At 45.2% G+C, this 14,137-nt stretch overlaps 1 protein-coding gene across 2 annotated transcripts; it reads right to left on the reverse strand.

The window, feature by feature from the left end:
• Positions 1-102: 102 nt before the first annotated feature.
• On the reverse strand, positions 103-13,932 carry Ccdc43 (coiled-coil domain containing 43). Of its 2 annotated transcripts, none has more exons than XM_075990563.1 (5): positions 13,663-13,932; positions 8,674-8,761; positions 6,332-6,467; positions 4,786-4,844; positions 103-1,990 (listed from the first exon to the last, which is right to left on the reverse strand). In XM_075990563.1, exons 1-5 carry the CDS (start codon positions 13,858-13,860, stop codon positions 1,803-1,805), a joined length of 669 nt encoding a protein of 222 aa, XP_075846678.1. In that variant the 5' UTR covers positions 13,861-13,932; the 3' UTR covers positions 103-1,802. The 2 variants fall into 2 exon arrangements, with proteins under 2 accessions (XP_075846678.1, XP_075846679.1); XM_075990564.1 differs by having other exon boundaries at positions 13,683-13,908.
• Positions 13,933-14,137: the final 205 nt, after the last annotated feature.

The raw sequence follows: 14,137 nt of genomic DNA on the forward strand, positions 1-14,137 counted from the left end.
CACTTGCAGAGTATCTACAGAGCTGACCAGACCAAGACCATTCCCAAGGAACCAACCACACACACCTTCCCACCAGCTGCTGGCAAAAACAAGGCAGACGACTCTGACTTAAATAAGTTTATTTAAAAAAAGGAAAAGGTGGTTATTTTTGCAGTGTCATGGTTGTAGGATAAAGAGGCAGCTTTCTCCTTAACCATGTTTTTTTTTTCTTCTGCACAAAGGTAGCTAATGATACAAAAACAAGTCAGAAGACTTTCTCCAAATGCTAGTAACTACTAGGTTTTATAGGCCACATATGGTCTCAAATCATGAATGTCTTTATTAACCCTTTAAAAATGTAAAAAAAACATTTTAGTTTGCCCCATACAAAAAAGGACTGGACCAAACTTGGCCTGTGAGTGGTAGTCTTCTAACCCCCGGTATAAAATATCTACTGTATCACATCAGAGAAATTGTTGAGGCTTTAGATAGCTGTTGCCCAAAGTCAAGTAAAAAAGGACCTTGTTTACAGCTGGATGCAGCTGTGGCAGAAGTAGACTTGGAGAGTTTCTGCTCACCCTTGACTCTCCCAGTTTTTCCACTCATAAGTTTGTTAACCACCAATTATACATACTTAAGTATCTTATTGTTAGCAAAATTTCCAGTGTTTCTCTCTCTAAAGGAGTAATTCCTTCAGTTTCTCTAAACCAGGAATTATTAAGTCTTAATACCCATGCTGCAGGTGTGTACAGCCTGTGGCTGACGATAGCTGTAAATTCAGCCTAATGCAAAATCATAAACTTACTTTTAAAACATGATTTTTTGCAAGTTTTAAAAAAAGTCATGCCACAATGTCAAAAGGCTAGACATGCCTGCAGAATAAACCAAGACTAAAATCAAGAGCGGATTCAAGGGAACTCATGATTTATCTAGCTAACAATGATAACCTTATACCCCAAACTAACACATCCTTCTTAAAGCCACAGACTATATGAAAAGTATGTAGCTCTCTATTTTAAAAGATATTTGATTCTCCCATAGGTTAAGTTTTTCTTCAGTATCGGGGATCAATCCCAGGGCCTTATATGCGAAGTAGGCACTCAACACAGCTACAACTTGAGCCCAAGTTGCCATATCAAAAAATAAATAAATAAAAAGTTCTTAGATCTATCACACCCCAAATACCCACCTTCCACTTTCCTATTTGATGTCATATACAATCTGGATCTAGGTAGGGCTCTTCATTAGTTGCTTCAGCCATAAAATACTGCTACTACAAGCCAGGTGTAGCCGCTTATGCCCATAATCCTAAAGCTGAGAAACTCAAGCTCAAGGTCAGCCTAGACTACGGAATTTAAAATTCAAACTTAAAATTCAAATAAAAAACCCACTACATTTTAAATTTCAAATAAAAAAAACCACATTTGAGGCAAATATTGCCTCAGGAGCAGTTTACACTTTTTTTTTTTTTTAAATCTCAGAAGGAATGGTCATGTTTCCTTCAGGATGTTCACTTTCTGAATCTGGCTAATTATACAAAGTGAGGGAAGACCTTTTTAAAAATAAGCCAGAAGGGCACAGGTTTCAGTACTAAAATAGAAAGGTTACCCTAATTCCAGATCTTTGGTAAAGATACTATAATTGATTGCCCACACTACCAAAACATGGCACATTTTGTAATTACAAGTGATTGTGATTTTCCTTTTGAACATGTAAACACGGGGGAAAGCCTTAGGAAATTTTGGGAAATGCATTAGTCTCAGTCTCTTAAGTAGACAGACGCACAATCAATTCCTGGGTGGAAGGAACGGAGTGGGCTGAGGTTATCGCTTGCGTTCCCCTCTCTGTGTCCTTTTCTTCTCCTTCTCCTTGCGCTCCTGCTTGGCCAGCTTGTCCTTCTCCCGCTGCAGCTTGTCCTGCTCCCTCTTCCTCTGGGACTCGTCCCGAAGCGAATCTCGTTCCAGTTTCCGAGCATTGAGAACATCTTCCACATTGGTGTTTCGGAACAGAACTACCAGTGAGTTAAGGGATTAAGGTACACATTCCACAAGCAACAATCCTGCAGTTTCAGTCTGGATGCCCCTTCTCTACACACCGAGTCCTAAATGCACTCGGGGCATTCCTAGTACAAAAAAAGGATCTTTGATTTGGGTTCAGTGATCACAAACACTTGCTCTGGCAGAGGTTCAGGCCCAGACAGTGGCTCATTCCCATACATAACTCCAGTTTCAGGGGATTTAGTGCCCTCTTCTGGCCTCTGTGGGCACTAGACATGAGGTGTGTGTCCAGGCAAAACACTCATATGTTAGGGGGAAAAAGAATCCTTGGTTTGATGGGAACTCCTGAAGGATATTTAAAAAAAAACTTTGGGCTGGGTGGTGGTGGCACAAGCCTTTAATCCCAGCACTCAGGAGGCAGAGGCAGGTGGATTCTTTGGTCTACAAAACGAGTTCCATAGGGGCTGGAAAGATGGCTCAGTAGTTAAGAGCAGAGATTGCTCTTCCAGAGGACCCAGGTTCAATTCCCAGCAACCATATGGTGGCTCACAACTGTCTATAATTCCAGTTCCAGGGAACCTGACACCCATGGCAAAACACACAAAACTGAGTTTCAGGACAGTCAGAGCTGTTTCACAGAGAAACCCTGTCTCAAAAAACCAAAACAACAACAACAAAATTCTCATTTGGACAACTAAACCTGAACTTTGAAATATTTTATAAAAATGTACTTCATTAACAGGGGGTCTAAAAAATACAAATAAAGTTTATACTTACAAATAACGTCGATTCATTTAAAATAAAATTTCACTCCAAGCTAAGTCCAAATGGCTGCTGAGCCCAGGGTAAGTCAATAAAGAGAGTATCACTGGCTGGAAAATGCTCATGCATGTGGCACTATTAAAATGCTTTCAAGTAATTAAGGTTTATTCTTATTGAATAGTTAATTTGACCTTTTCTAGATTAGCGTTTAAGTGAAAAACATGTTATATTGTCAACATTGAACTTATGAGACATGAAATAAGTTTAAATTGAGAAAACAGCCAAAAATTTTATTCCTTACTTCTTTTAACTTTAAGAACAAAATATCAAGAACTGGAGAGATGGCTCAGCAGTTAAGAGCACTGGCTGCTCTTCCAGAGGACTGGGGTTCCATTCCCAGAATCCACAAGTGCTTCACAATCATCTGTAACTCCAGTTCTAGGGGATCTGATGCACTCTTTTGGCCTCTGGGGGCAACAAGCACACACCTGGTACACATACATACATGCAGGCACTAAAAAGATAAAACATTCCAGGCAATCTCCTTTATACTCTTGAAACATGACTTTTTCTAGATTAGGCTACAAAAGTCTCAGACTGAGAAGAGAGCTCAGCAACAGAGCACTTACCTAAGCATACCCAGGGCCTTGGGGTCAAACGCTCGCACCAAAACTGAACCCCTGAGACAATATCTGATAGCCCATTATAAGCCCTCACCTGGGAGGTGAATTTCTAAATTTACCTCCTTAGGAACATCTCAGAGTGACCTGCTAGTGGGGACCTTCCTCAACATGCATTTCAATACTGATCAGATTTTGAGCTTCAAATACTTAGTGTCTTGAGTTCTCCTTCCAATGACGAGGTCTTTGAGAGTAAAGATAAAATTTAAACATTTTAATTTCCCCTCCCCAGTCCTGGGCAACAGAGCTCTGTGATGTGGGATTTCCCTCTGTATGCTGTGATGACCACGAATGAATAAAGAAACTGCTTTGCACCTACAGCAGGGCAGAACTTAGGTGGGGGGTGGGGGACTAAACAATGCTGGGAGACGGATGGGCGGAGTCAGAGAGAAGCATGGAGCCACCGGAGATAAATGCTGGGAACTTTATCTGGTAAGCCACAGCCACGTTGCAATATACAGATTAATAAAAATAGGTTAAATTAATTTGTAAGAGTTAGCCAATAAGAAGCTAGATTTAATTAATGCAGCTTCTGTGTGATTATTTCAGGTATGAGCTAGCTGGGCAGCTGGGAACCAACAAGCAACCCCTCCTACAATAATAGCTCTGGGGAATCTAGCTTTTATTTTTCTCTTGGAAATCCTTCTAGCTAGGTGTGGTGGCTCAAGCCCTACAAGAGGTAAAGGCAATTCAAAAACAGCCTCTGATAGAGCCAGTTTGAGTTTAGCATGGGCTAAAAGAAACTCTTGTCTCAAAAAACAAAAACCAAGCCAGGTGAGATCCAGTGTGGTGGACCATGACTTTAATCCCAGGACTTGGGGAGGCAGAGATGGAAGATCTGAGAGGTCATGGCCAGGCTGGTCTACAGAGAGAGTTCCAGACCATCCAAGAACACACAGAGAGACTGTCTCAAAAACTAAAACCAAAACGCAGCAACAGGCCAGGTGTGGTGGTGCATTCCTTTAAGCATAGCACTCAAGAGATAGAGGCAGGCAGATCTCTGTGAGTTCCAGGACAGCCAGGACTACATAGTATGACCCCATCTCACAAACAGAACATCCCGCCACCCCCTTTGGTAGATGTGACACATGCTTTTAATGACACACTTGGAGGTAGAACCAGAGACTAGGAATTCAAAGTCATCCTAGCAAGCTGGAGACTAGCACCTAGCATGTGTTAACTTGTTTTCTGTGTTACAGTGTATGTAAGTTGACTAACCAGGGCTGTGCTAAGCATGGGGCTCCCAATACTGGCAAGACATGACATCCTTGGAGATAAGAGGGAACCTGTAGCAGCGACAGCAAAATGACAACTGATCTCCAGAAGGACCTTGGAGAAAAACAAGGAATGGACAAAGAGAAGGATACATTTGTCAGAGCCGATGTTTGCTGTCGAAGTACCCGGATCATCTTTCTCATCTGCTTCGGTGAGTGACATTAAGGAAAACCAGGTTGAAAAAAAGGCCTCACACATCCCAAATTGAGTTTGAAAACCAGCCAACAGACATGGATAAGAGAAGCAAGCAGAATTCAGTGAGGATGGAGTCATAGGTGTGAAAATAAACCCCAGAGAGCCATTTCTGAAAACCCTAACTTGGGGGGAGATGTCTCAAGCTTCTACAAGACCCACTCCTAGAGGCTAAAAGGAAAGGTCAGGTGATCTGGAAGACCCTACATTACCTAAAAGCAGGGGTGAGACAGACTCTGAGACAGCACAGTTCCAACATTCGGAAGGAGGAGGCACAAAGATCAGGAGTTCAATTCCACTCGGGCTGCATGAGAACACGCATGCACACATATGTACAAACACTGTAACTCTTGGAGCCTCTAGGAACTTTCAAGAAGTCCACAGCCATGGACTCTTATCTTGAGCCTACTTTAGAACAGAAACTCAGGAAATGACCAGAAATCTGTGTTTTAACTTCAGGAGAGAGACCTCATACTTCGAAAGCCTTTTTTGGAAGCCAGGTGTGGTGACGCACACCTCGGAAGCACAGTGGCAGAAGGCGGAGTTAGGTGGATCTTTGTGAGTTTGAGGCTAGCCTGATCTACACAATGAGACTCTATGTCCAAAAAAGGTTATTTTTTTAAAGAAGGAAGTGTGGTGCTAGACTGTACACAAAAGTATCCGTGATGGGTCATCTTGGCTGTCAGGTGACAGGAGTTGGGGTCATCACGGACACAAACCTCTGGGATGTCTGTGACGCTGGAGGCAACCGTTCCCTGGGCTGCGGTCCCGGACTGAATAAAAGCAAAGACTGGTTCACAGCAACACTGATTTCTCTCTGCCTCCTGACTGTGTCTGCAACGTGACCAGCTGCCACCTGCTCCTGATGGAGGGCATCAGTTCAAACTGTAAGCCAAAGTAACCATTGCCTCGTTTCTTCTTTGTATTTGGTGACAGCAGTAAGAAAAGTAACTAATGCAGTGTCACACAGGTGCAAGGACCCACAGCAGCTTCCTACTCTAGGAATAATACCGACAGTCCATTACAGGCATTATTTGTCTTACACTGAACTTTTCTTGAGTATATCAATTATGTGTTGAAAATATAAGTCCCATGTCAACTATTTTAACATCATTTTGTTGTTGGGGTTTTGTTTTGTTTTGTCTTTTGACACAGGGTTTCTTTGTATGGCCTTGGCTGTCCTAGAGCTCATTCTGTACACCAGGCTGGCCTTGAACTCACAGAGATCTACTTGTCTCTGCCTCCAGAGTGCTGGGATTAAACACGCGTGCCGCCATTGCCCAGCCCAACAACACTTCTTAAGCCCACAAAGGCCCAGGATCATTGCCATTCTGAAAGTGAAAACTAAGCTAGAGATGGGGGCTGGAACTTCTTAGGGTGACACAGACTGTCCGACATCCTTAGCATGAGCCTCAGGAAATGGTGCTGAGCCTCCAGAAAGGATATTCCTCTTCGTCTGTCACATCAGCATATTGGGCCAGCAGGGCGGCTTTCCTCTGCTTCTCCTCTTCTGAAACCATCCTGGGCTTCACCACAATCTGGGCTTGCTTCTCAATCAAGGTGGCAATGGCCTGAACCTCATCTGCAAGGCGGACGAGGAAGACACAAGGAGAAGGTGAAGACAAGCCCCCAAATCACTAGCCTGCCCCCCAGTCAGTGCTGGTCTCTGAGGATGTAAAGTCATCCAGGAGACAGGGCTAAGCTACCCAGGCTTCAGGGCTTCTCAGACATGGTTTGGATTATGTGTACTTACTGGGGTTGTGTGTGCAGTGAGGTCTAGAGGATGACTGTGGGGAGCCAGTTCCCTCCTTTCCGGGGCCCCAGGGATGGAACTTGGGACCCCAGGTTTGTGTACTAGATACCTTTTACTGTTGACCCATCTCACCTGCCCTAGAGGAACTTTTTTAAGAACACCAATGCCTGGGGCTAGAGATGGCTCAGTGCTGAAGAGTGCAGAGGACCCGAGCGAGTGTAGTTCCCAGCACCCACATAAGATGTCTAACAGGCCCCTGTAGCTGCAGCCTGAGGCGCTCCAATGCCTCTGTGGGCCCCTCCATTCACACACACATACCCCCCCCCGACGCATAACACAGTAAAATAAAAGAAACTGATCTTAAAAAAACAGCTTTCAATTCCACGCCTTTTAAAAAATATTACTTATTTTATGTGCATTGGTGTTTTACCTGCATGTATGCCTGTGTGAGGGTGTCGGATTCCCTTGAACTGGAGTTCCAGACAGTTGTGAGCTGCCATGTGGGTGCTGGGAACTGAACCAGGCTCCTCTAGAGCAGCCAGTGCTCCATCTGAGCCATCTCCCCAGCCCTTAATACCATGCCTTTAATTACAACAAACCAAAGGCAAAACAAAACACAAATACCTGGGGCCCAAACCAAGTATATCATGTGATCCTACTGTTATATTCAAGACCGAGAACTAAACGTGTATAATTTTTTTCCCCCAAGACAGGGTTTCTCTGTGTAGCTTTAGCTGTCCTGGAACTCACTCTGAAGACCAGGCTGACCTTGAACTCACAGAGATCAGTCGGCCTTAATAGTGTATAATTTAGATTAGATTCTACTCAAGTTTAGCTTCTATGCTTTGTGTCTCTGTAGCTAATTTATCATCCTAATGAACATATAAACACCCCCCCCCCTCTCTCTCTCTTTTGGTTTTTTTCAAGACAGGACTTCTCTGTAGCTTTGGAGCCTGTCCTGGAACTAGCTCTTGTAGACCAGGTTGGCCTTAAACTCACAGAGATCCTCCTGCCTCTGCCTCCCAAGTGCTGGGATTAAAAGCGTGAACCACCACTGCCCGACTCCTCTTTCATTTTCAAGGGTGAAAGATTCAGCCAAATAAAGCAGAACCTCAACCATAAGTTATGCTATGTAATAAGAATATGAAAAGGGTGGATGAGACAGTGCCATGGTTCAGTGGGTGAAGGCTCCGGCTTTTAAGACTGTTGTCAACTTGAGTTTGGAAGACTATAGCTGACCCTGTATGTGTGATGCAAATCTACTATGGGCATAGGATGGGAGGAAAATAAAGACCAGAAAGATACAGGGATCGTGATGCACACCTGTAGCAAGTAGGAGGCAGGGGGCAAAAGAGTTTGCAATTCAAGGCAATCAGGGGCTACATAAAGAGTTCCAGGCATACCAGGCAGTGGTGGTGCACACCTTTAATCTCAGGCAGAGGCAGGTAGATTTCTGAGCTCAAGGTCAGTCTGGTCTACAGAGTGAGTTCTAGGATAGCCAAGGATAAACCCTGTCTCAAAAAACCAAAAAAGTTCCAGGCAAACATGGGCTATATACAATGAGACATTGTTTCAAAAACACAAGGAAAGAAACATACACCCACACCACAATGAAGATGACTGTGGTCAGTGTGGATTGGAAAGACACAAACGTAAATTCATGGTTAGTAAAACCTTAAAGAGAGCCTCTGAGTGTTTGCAAATTATCTTCGGAAGAGTGAGTACTCAAAGAAAACGAAACTCTTCGCTCCTTAACAACTATATAGGAACAGGCCCTGGGAACTGGATCCAAAACAGTAACTGAGACTAGCAAGATGGCTTGGTAAGGAGAGGCCATCCTCACGGCCTGAATTTGATCCTTACGGATCCAAATCCTGAAACTTGTCCTGACCCTCATACACCTCAGGAACACACAGACCACACACACACACACACACACACACACACACACGCACGCAAGCACGCACGCACGCACGCGCGCGCCATAGGATACAGAGAAAGGTAAATGTTTTTTAAAAAGAAAGGCCAACACTACCTTCTTTTTTCACTTTGGTGATGACACTTTGTGTTTCTGACCATCGTTCCACAATTTCCTTACATATATCGAGGAGGGAATCTTCTTCCTAAAGGGAAAAGCACACCAGTTAATTTCCTGAAAAGCCTTCAAAACCAACGAGCAAGCCAAGGCAGGCATGTGCAGAACACTGCTCTCCTCACTGGACATGAAAGGAAACCCAGGGACGGCTTAGGCCCCAGAAGTGTGTGCTCATGAGAGTAATTTTTTTTTGTTTTTGTTTTGTTTTGTTTGGTTTGGAGACAGGGTTTCTCTGTAGCTTTGGAGCCTGTCCTGGAACTAGCTCTTGTAGACTAGGTTGGCCTCGAACTCAGAGATCTGCCTGCCTCTACCTCCCGAGTGCTGGGATTAAAGGCGCATGCCTGACTCATCCGAGTAATCTTAAATGTCCCAGAACTGACATTCTCTAGGTCCGGAGTGTGCACTCTGCCTGCAGCTAACCTAGGGTAGCCCTTCTCATTTATTCACTCCTTTATTGACAGACTTTGAGGTTGACTTTATATTTTTTTTAAATTTATTTATTTATTTAAGGATTTCTACCTCCTCCCCGCCACCGCCTCCCATTTCCCTCCCCCTCCCCCGACAAGTCCCCCTCCCTCATCAGCTCAAAGAGCAATCAGGGTTCCCTGACCTGTGGGAAGCCCAAGGACCGCCCACCTCTATCCAGGTCTAGTAAGGTGAGCATCCAAACTGCCTAGGCTCCCCCAAAGCCAGTACGTGCAGTAGGATCAAAAACCCACTGCCATTGTTCTTGAGTTCTCAGTAGTCCTCATTGTCCGCTATGTTCAGCAAGTCCGGTTTTATCCCACGCTTTTTCAGACCCAGGCCAGCTGGCCTTGGTGAGTTCCCGATAGAACATCCCCATTGTCTCCGTGTGTGGGTGCAACCCTCGCGGTCCTGAGTTCCTTGCTCGTGCTCCCTCTCCTTCTCTTTTTTTTTTTCTTTTTAGTTTTCCAGGACAAGTTTCACTGTGAGCTTGGAGCCTGATCTGGAATTCTGTAGACAAGGCTGGCCTTGAACTCACAGAGACCCTCCCGCCTCTGCCTCCTGTGTGCTGGGATTAAAGGCACGCCGTGCATCACCACCACCCGGTCCTCATTCTTCATTATTAAAGAAGAAAATGTTTCATTTTTTAAATTGCTAATTGTATATATTGTCTATTCTTGGGATAGAATATATTACGATTAGTTCTTTGGTTTCAGTGCGCGTGTTTATGGCGTGTGTGGCATGTAACACAGTGTGTATGTGCTATGACCCCTGTGGAGTCTGAGGTCAACTGGGAGAGACAGTTCCCTCCTTCCACATACGGGTCTCAGGAATCAAGCTTGGAGGAAAGCACCTTTGCCTGTTGACCCACATCACTGGCCTGATATGTACATACTGAGGAATGGTTAAATCAATCTAACTAAAAAAATTTTTTAATTCACGACTTACCAGTTTCTTGTAGGGAAGCAATATCTAGTCTGTGAAACACACAATATATTATTACATTGTTATTCATGATAGCTTCCATTCCATGCTACAGATTGCTAAAGTGCGTCTCCTTTGCCAAAATCTTTATTTTGTTTCATTGGTTTTGTATTTTTTTTAAGTTTTTGTAGCCCAGGCTAGCCTCCAATTTGTTAAGTAGCTGAGGTTAGCCAGGTGGTGGTGGCACATGCCTTTAATTCTAGCACTCAGGAGGCAGAGGCAGGTGGATCTCTGTAAGTTCGAGGCCAACCTGGTCTACTAGAGCTAGTTCCAGGACAGGCTCCAAAGCTACAGAGAAACCCTGTCTTGGGGGGGAAAAAAGTAGCTGAGGTTAGCCATGAAGTCTTGATTCTCTTACTGCCATCCTTCCAAGTGCTGGGATCAAAGGCAAGCATCATCACACCCACGTGTTTTGCTAGTGTTTAGACAGGGTCACACTCTGTAGTGCAGGCTGGCCTTGATCTTGCAGCAATCCTCCTCCCCTTACCTCCCAAGTGCTGGGGTTACTAATACACACTTGTCGTCAGAACACCAAAGAGTTCAGCTCCCATAAACATGACACACTGATGATCTTAGCTGAGGCTGCAGCATCTCCCTCCACACCCAACCATTTACAGCACACCCCCCACCCCCACGCGCCCTTCAGACCTAGATCTCACCAGGCCTGTGACTGTGCTCATGCTGTGGGATGATTAGATTCCATCAGTCTTAGCTCATCACCTATAGTACTAACACAGGACTGCAACTTAGCGGCAAAGACTCTCCTTTCTCTTTCTAGAACAGTATTGCACAATGCCAGCGGTTTTTGTTTTGTTCCCCCGAGCATTCAAGCAGTGTCAGGGAGAAAGTAATCCCATGGATTAAAGAGAATACATATATGATGCGTGAGTCAATCATTGAGCACAGCTGCCCTTGGGAGGAAAATGAGGAAGAGTGGGGGAAGTTTCTATTCACTCCTGATTGCACACTACCTTGGTCTTACCTCGAGTTCTCGCTAATCCCTAATAGCGAATCCATTTTGTTTCTCCAAGAATGAGATTTCTGCAAAAGTCAAGGGCCTCTGGCATTATAAGCAGTCAAACAGAACCAGGCATGTAAAATACTTTCTGCAGAAGCCATATTCTCCGTAGGATGCTCTCGGTTGCTTCATCCCAGGACTCTTGCCCACTACAAGTCCTGGCATTCTATCCAGAGACAGTTTACATACAGGTGGGCTTTCAGAAAACGATGGGAAAATTACACATGAGATGTGAATTTGGCGGGGGGGGGGGGGGGGAATCATGGTTAAAATGATTTTTGTCTTCTGCAGTTTACACAGAGGAAGCTAAGAACCAAGTAAGTGTCTTGATAATGCTGCCTCTTCTAACAAGAGTCTAGAACAATCACTTGCTTCTCCTTAGCAACAGACACAGACTCCATCACCATCACTGTGGAAAATACTAAGTATCAAACTCAACTTATTCCCGGAGCCCTTACAAACCTCACAGTTGGAAATAACACCCCGAAGTCCTTGCCTCCTATTCTTCCATTTTACAATCTGCAATTCAGGGGCGAGGGAAAGAACTCACTGTGCTGCATTCCCACTGAACCTCCAAGCTGCGTTAGCTCTTTTCCATTTATAGACCAAGGTTTCTTGCCAGTGGGAGCAGAGACAGCTGCAGTGTTTTATTTCTAGCATGTTCTCATCAATGGACTGGACTTCAGGGCATGTCTCCAGCAGGAGCCCCTTATCCAAAGATTACTTTTCGGTTGAAAACAAAAATACTGCCTTCTATTTGTCTATATAAAGGATGGACATGCATATTTATATCTATGCTCACAACACCCTTTGATTCTTGGTGTCTTTGAATATTGACTTTAAGGACAACAGATGAACCCATTCTCCAAACCTGCTCATTGGGATAGACACCAAAGAGAAAGGCTCTGATGAGCTGGAGACTCTCATAGTAACAGTTAGGTTTTCAAGAGCTCCCCTAAACCTTGTGTGAGGGCAACAATTTCTGTGGGACTTAGTGAAGACACAGCAAATTTTACTTTAGAGCTGATAGTATTTATTCACTTATTAGATTTTTATTTATTTTATTTTATATATTATAGGTGTTTTGCCTGCATGTCTTTCTGTGTACCTCATGTGTGCCTGTTACCCATAGAGGTCAGAAGAGGGCATCTGGTTCCCTGAAACTAGAATTACAGATGATTATGAGCCACCCTGTGGGTGCTGGGAATGGAACTCAGGTCCATTGTAAGAGTGTCAAGTGCTCTTACCCACTGAGCCATCTCTCCAGCCCCTGAGGCAATTATATTAAAAGAAAAGACTGCAGGTCAGTCATAGACAACACAGGTAGGGGATCTAATCTATGCAACCAATCTAATTAGTTGTCCCTGTTGGAATGAACTCCACACAAATGATCAGATTAGAAAAGTGGGAATCTTGGCCACCTGATATATAAACATGGCTTTGAAGTACAAATTTCTACATGAGTGAGTCTGCCTGTTTTGTTTTCCCAGGGTCTCATTTTGTTGCTGTTTTTTGTTTTGTTTTGTTTTGTTTTTTGAGGGTTTCTCTGTAACTTTGGAGCCTGTTCTAGAACTCACTCTGTAGACCAGGTTGGTCTCGAACTCACAGAGATCCGCCTACCTCTGCCTCCTGAGTGCTGGGATTAAAGTTGTACATCACCACTGTCCGGATAGGGTCTTATTTTGTAAGCCCAAAGTTGTATGTCCTTCCCAGTGCTGGGATAACAGGCATGCATCCAGGCATACGTGGCATGAATCTGCTTTTGGATTTTTGAGACAGTGTTTCTCTGTGCTCTGGCTGTACTGAACTCACTATATAGATCACAAGATTGCCTGCCTCTGCCTCCTGAGAGCTGGGATTAAAGGCGTGCACCACCACGCCCAGTCCATGAATCTGCTTCTAAGAAGCTAAATGCTTCATCTGCTTTTCCAGCCTGTCTCATCACACTGCCCCACCCAACGCCCATCGATAATTGCTGAATTTCCAAATACTGCTTATCATGAAAGGATCTTCACTACCAGCTTACCTTTTGAAGACTCATTCCTCAAACAGGAGCCAAGAGGGAACTTACTAGTGGCATTTGTCACGGGGCAAGCCTAATACTACCCTCTAATGGGCAGACATCTCAAGAGCAAACTGCATACTGACGGGAATGGAACTGTTTGACGTTTATGATCAAACTGACAGACATCTCAGTGGCTTCAGAACACTATCCAGTCACACCCAAAGGCATTGCTGCCAGGAAAACGGGAATCCCATTCCTCTCCACGCACCTGCAACCTTCAGGCTTCCCAAAATCTGGCTGGGGAGCACCAACCCACTTCCCCCTCACTGTAAGCTTCTTCCCGATAAACCCACTAAGGCTCCGTGACAGCAACGGGCGAAGAGAGCTGTGAAGTATGCCAGAGGTTCCTACATGTCTCGGTGAGGTTGATGGAATGTGCCCGGACTACTCTACTCACCAGGAAAGCAGAGAGGATACCTTGCAGGATGTCCAGCTTCTCTTCCTCCTCCTCATCCCGCAGGACACCAAGGATGTAAGCGCCGTAAACGGCTCGGTCCACTCCCAGCGCCTCCAACCGTCCGTCCAACCAGGAGCCAAAACCCCCGCCATCGCCTTCACCGAGGACTGCCGGGGCCACTTGGCTGGGCGCCGCCATGCTGGGGATAGGGTCCTGCCGGACCCGGAGGTGCCTACCGCAGTGCCTGACGGGCCGCGCCACGGCCCCAGCGCGCATGCCTGGAGAGGGAGCCTCCACCTCCCAGCACGCCCGGCGCGGAGACGCCGGGTGCCGAGGTCTCGTGGTGTGTCCGCGGTCGCAGGGTTCCCCGCACCGCCGGCGCGTGAGTTTTTACGATCAGATCCGGCGTCATGGTCAGCCGCGCGACGGAGAGCTCAGAAGACCGGCGCTCGCCAGGGATTCCAGCGCTTCTGCT

This window comes from Microtus pennsylvanicus, chromosome 11 (assembly GCF_037038515.1).
Source record: "Microtus pennsylvanicus isolate mMicPen1 chromosome 11, mMicPen1.hap1, whole genome shotgun sequence".
Lineage (NCBI taxonomy): Eukaryota > Metazoa > Chordata > Mammalia > Rodentia > Cricetidae > Microtus > Microtus pennsylvanicus.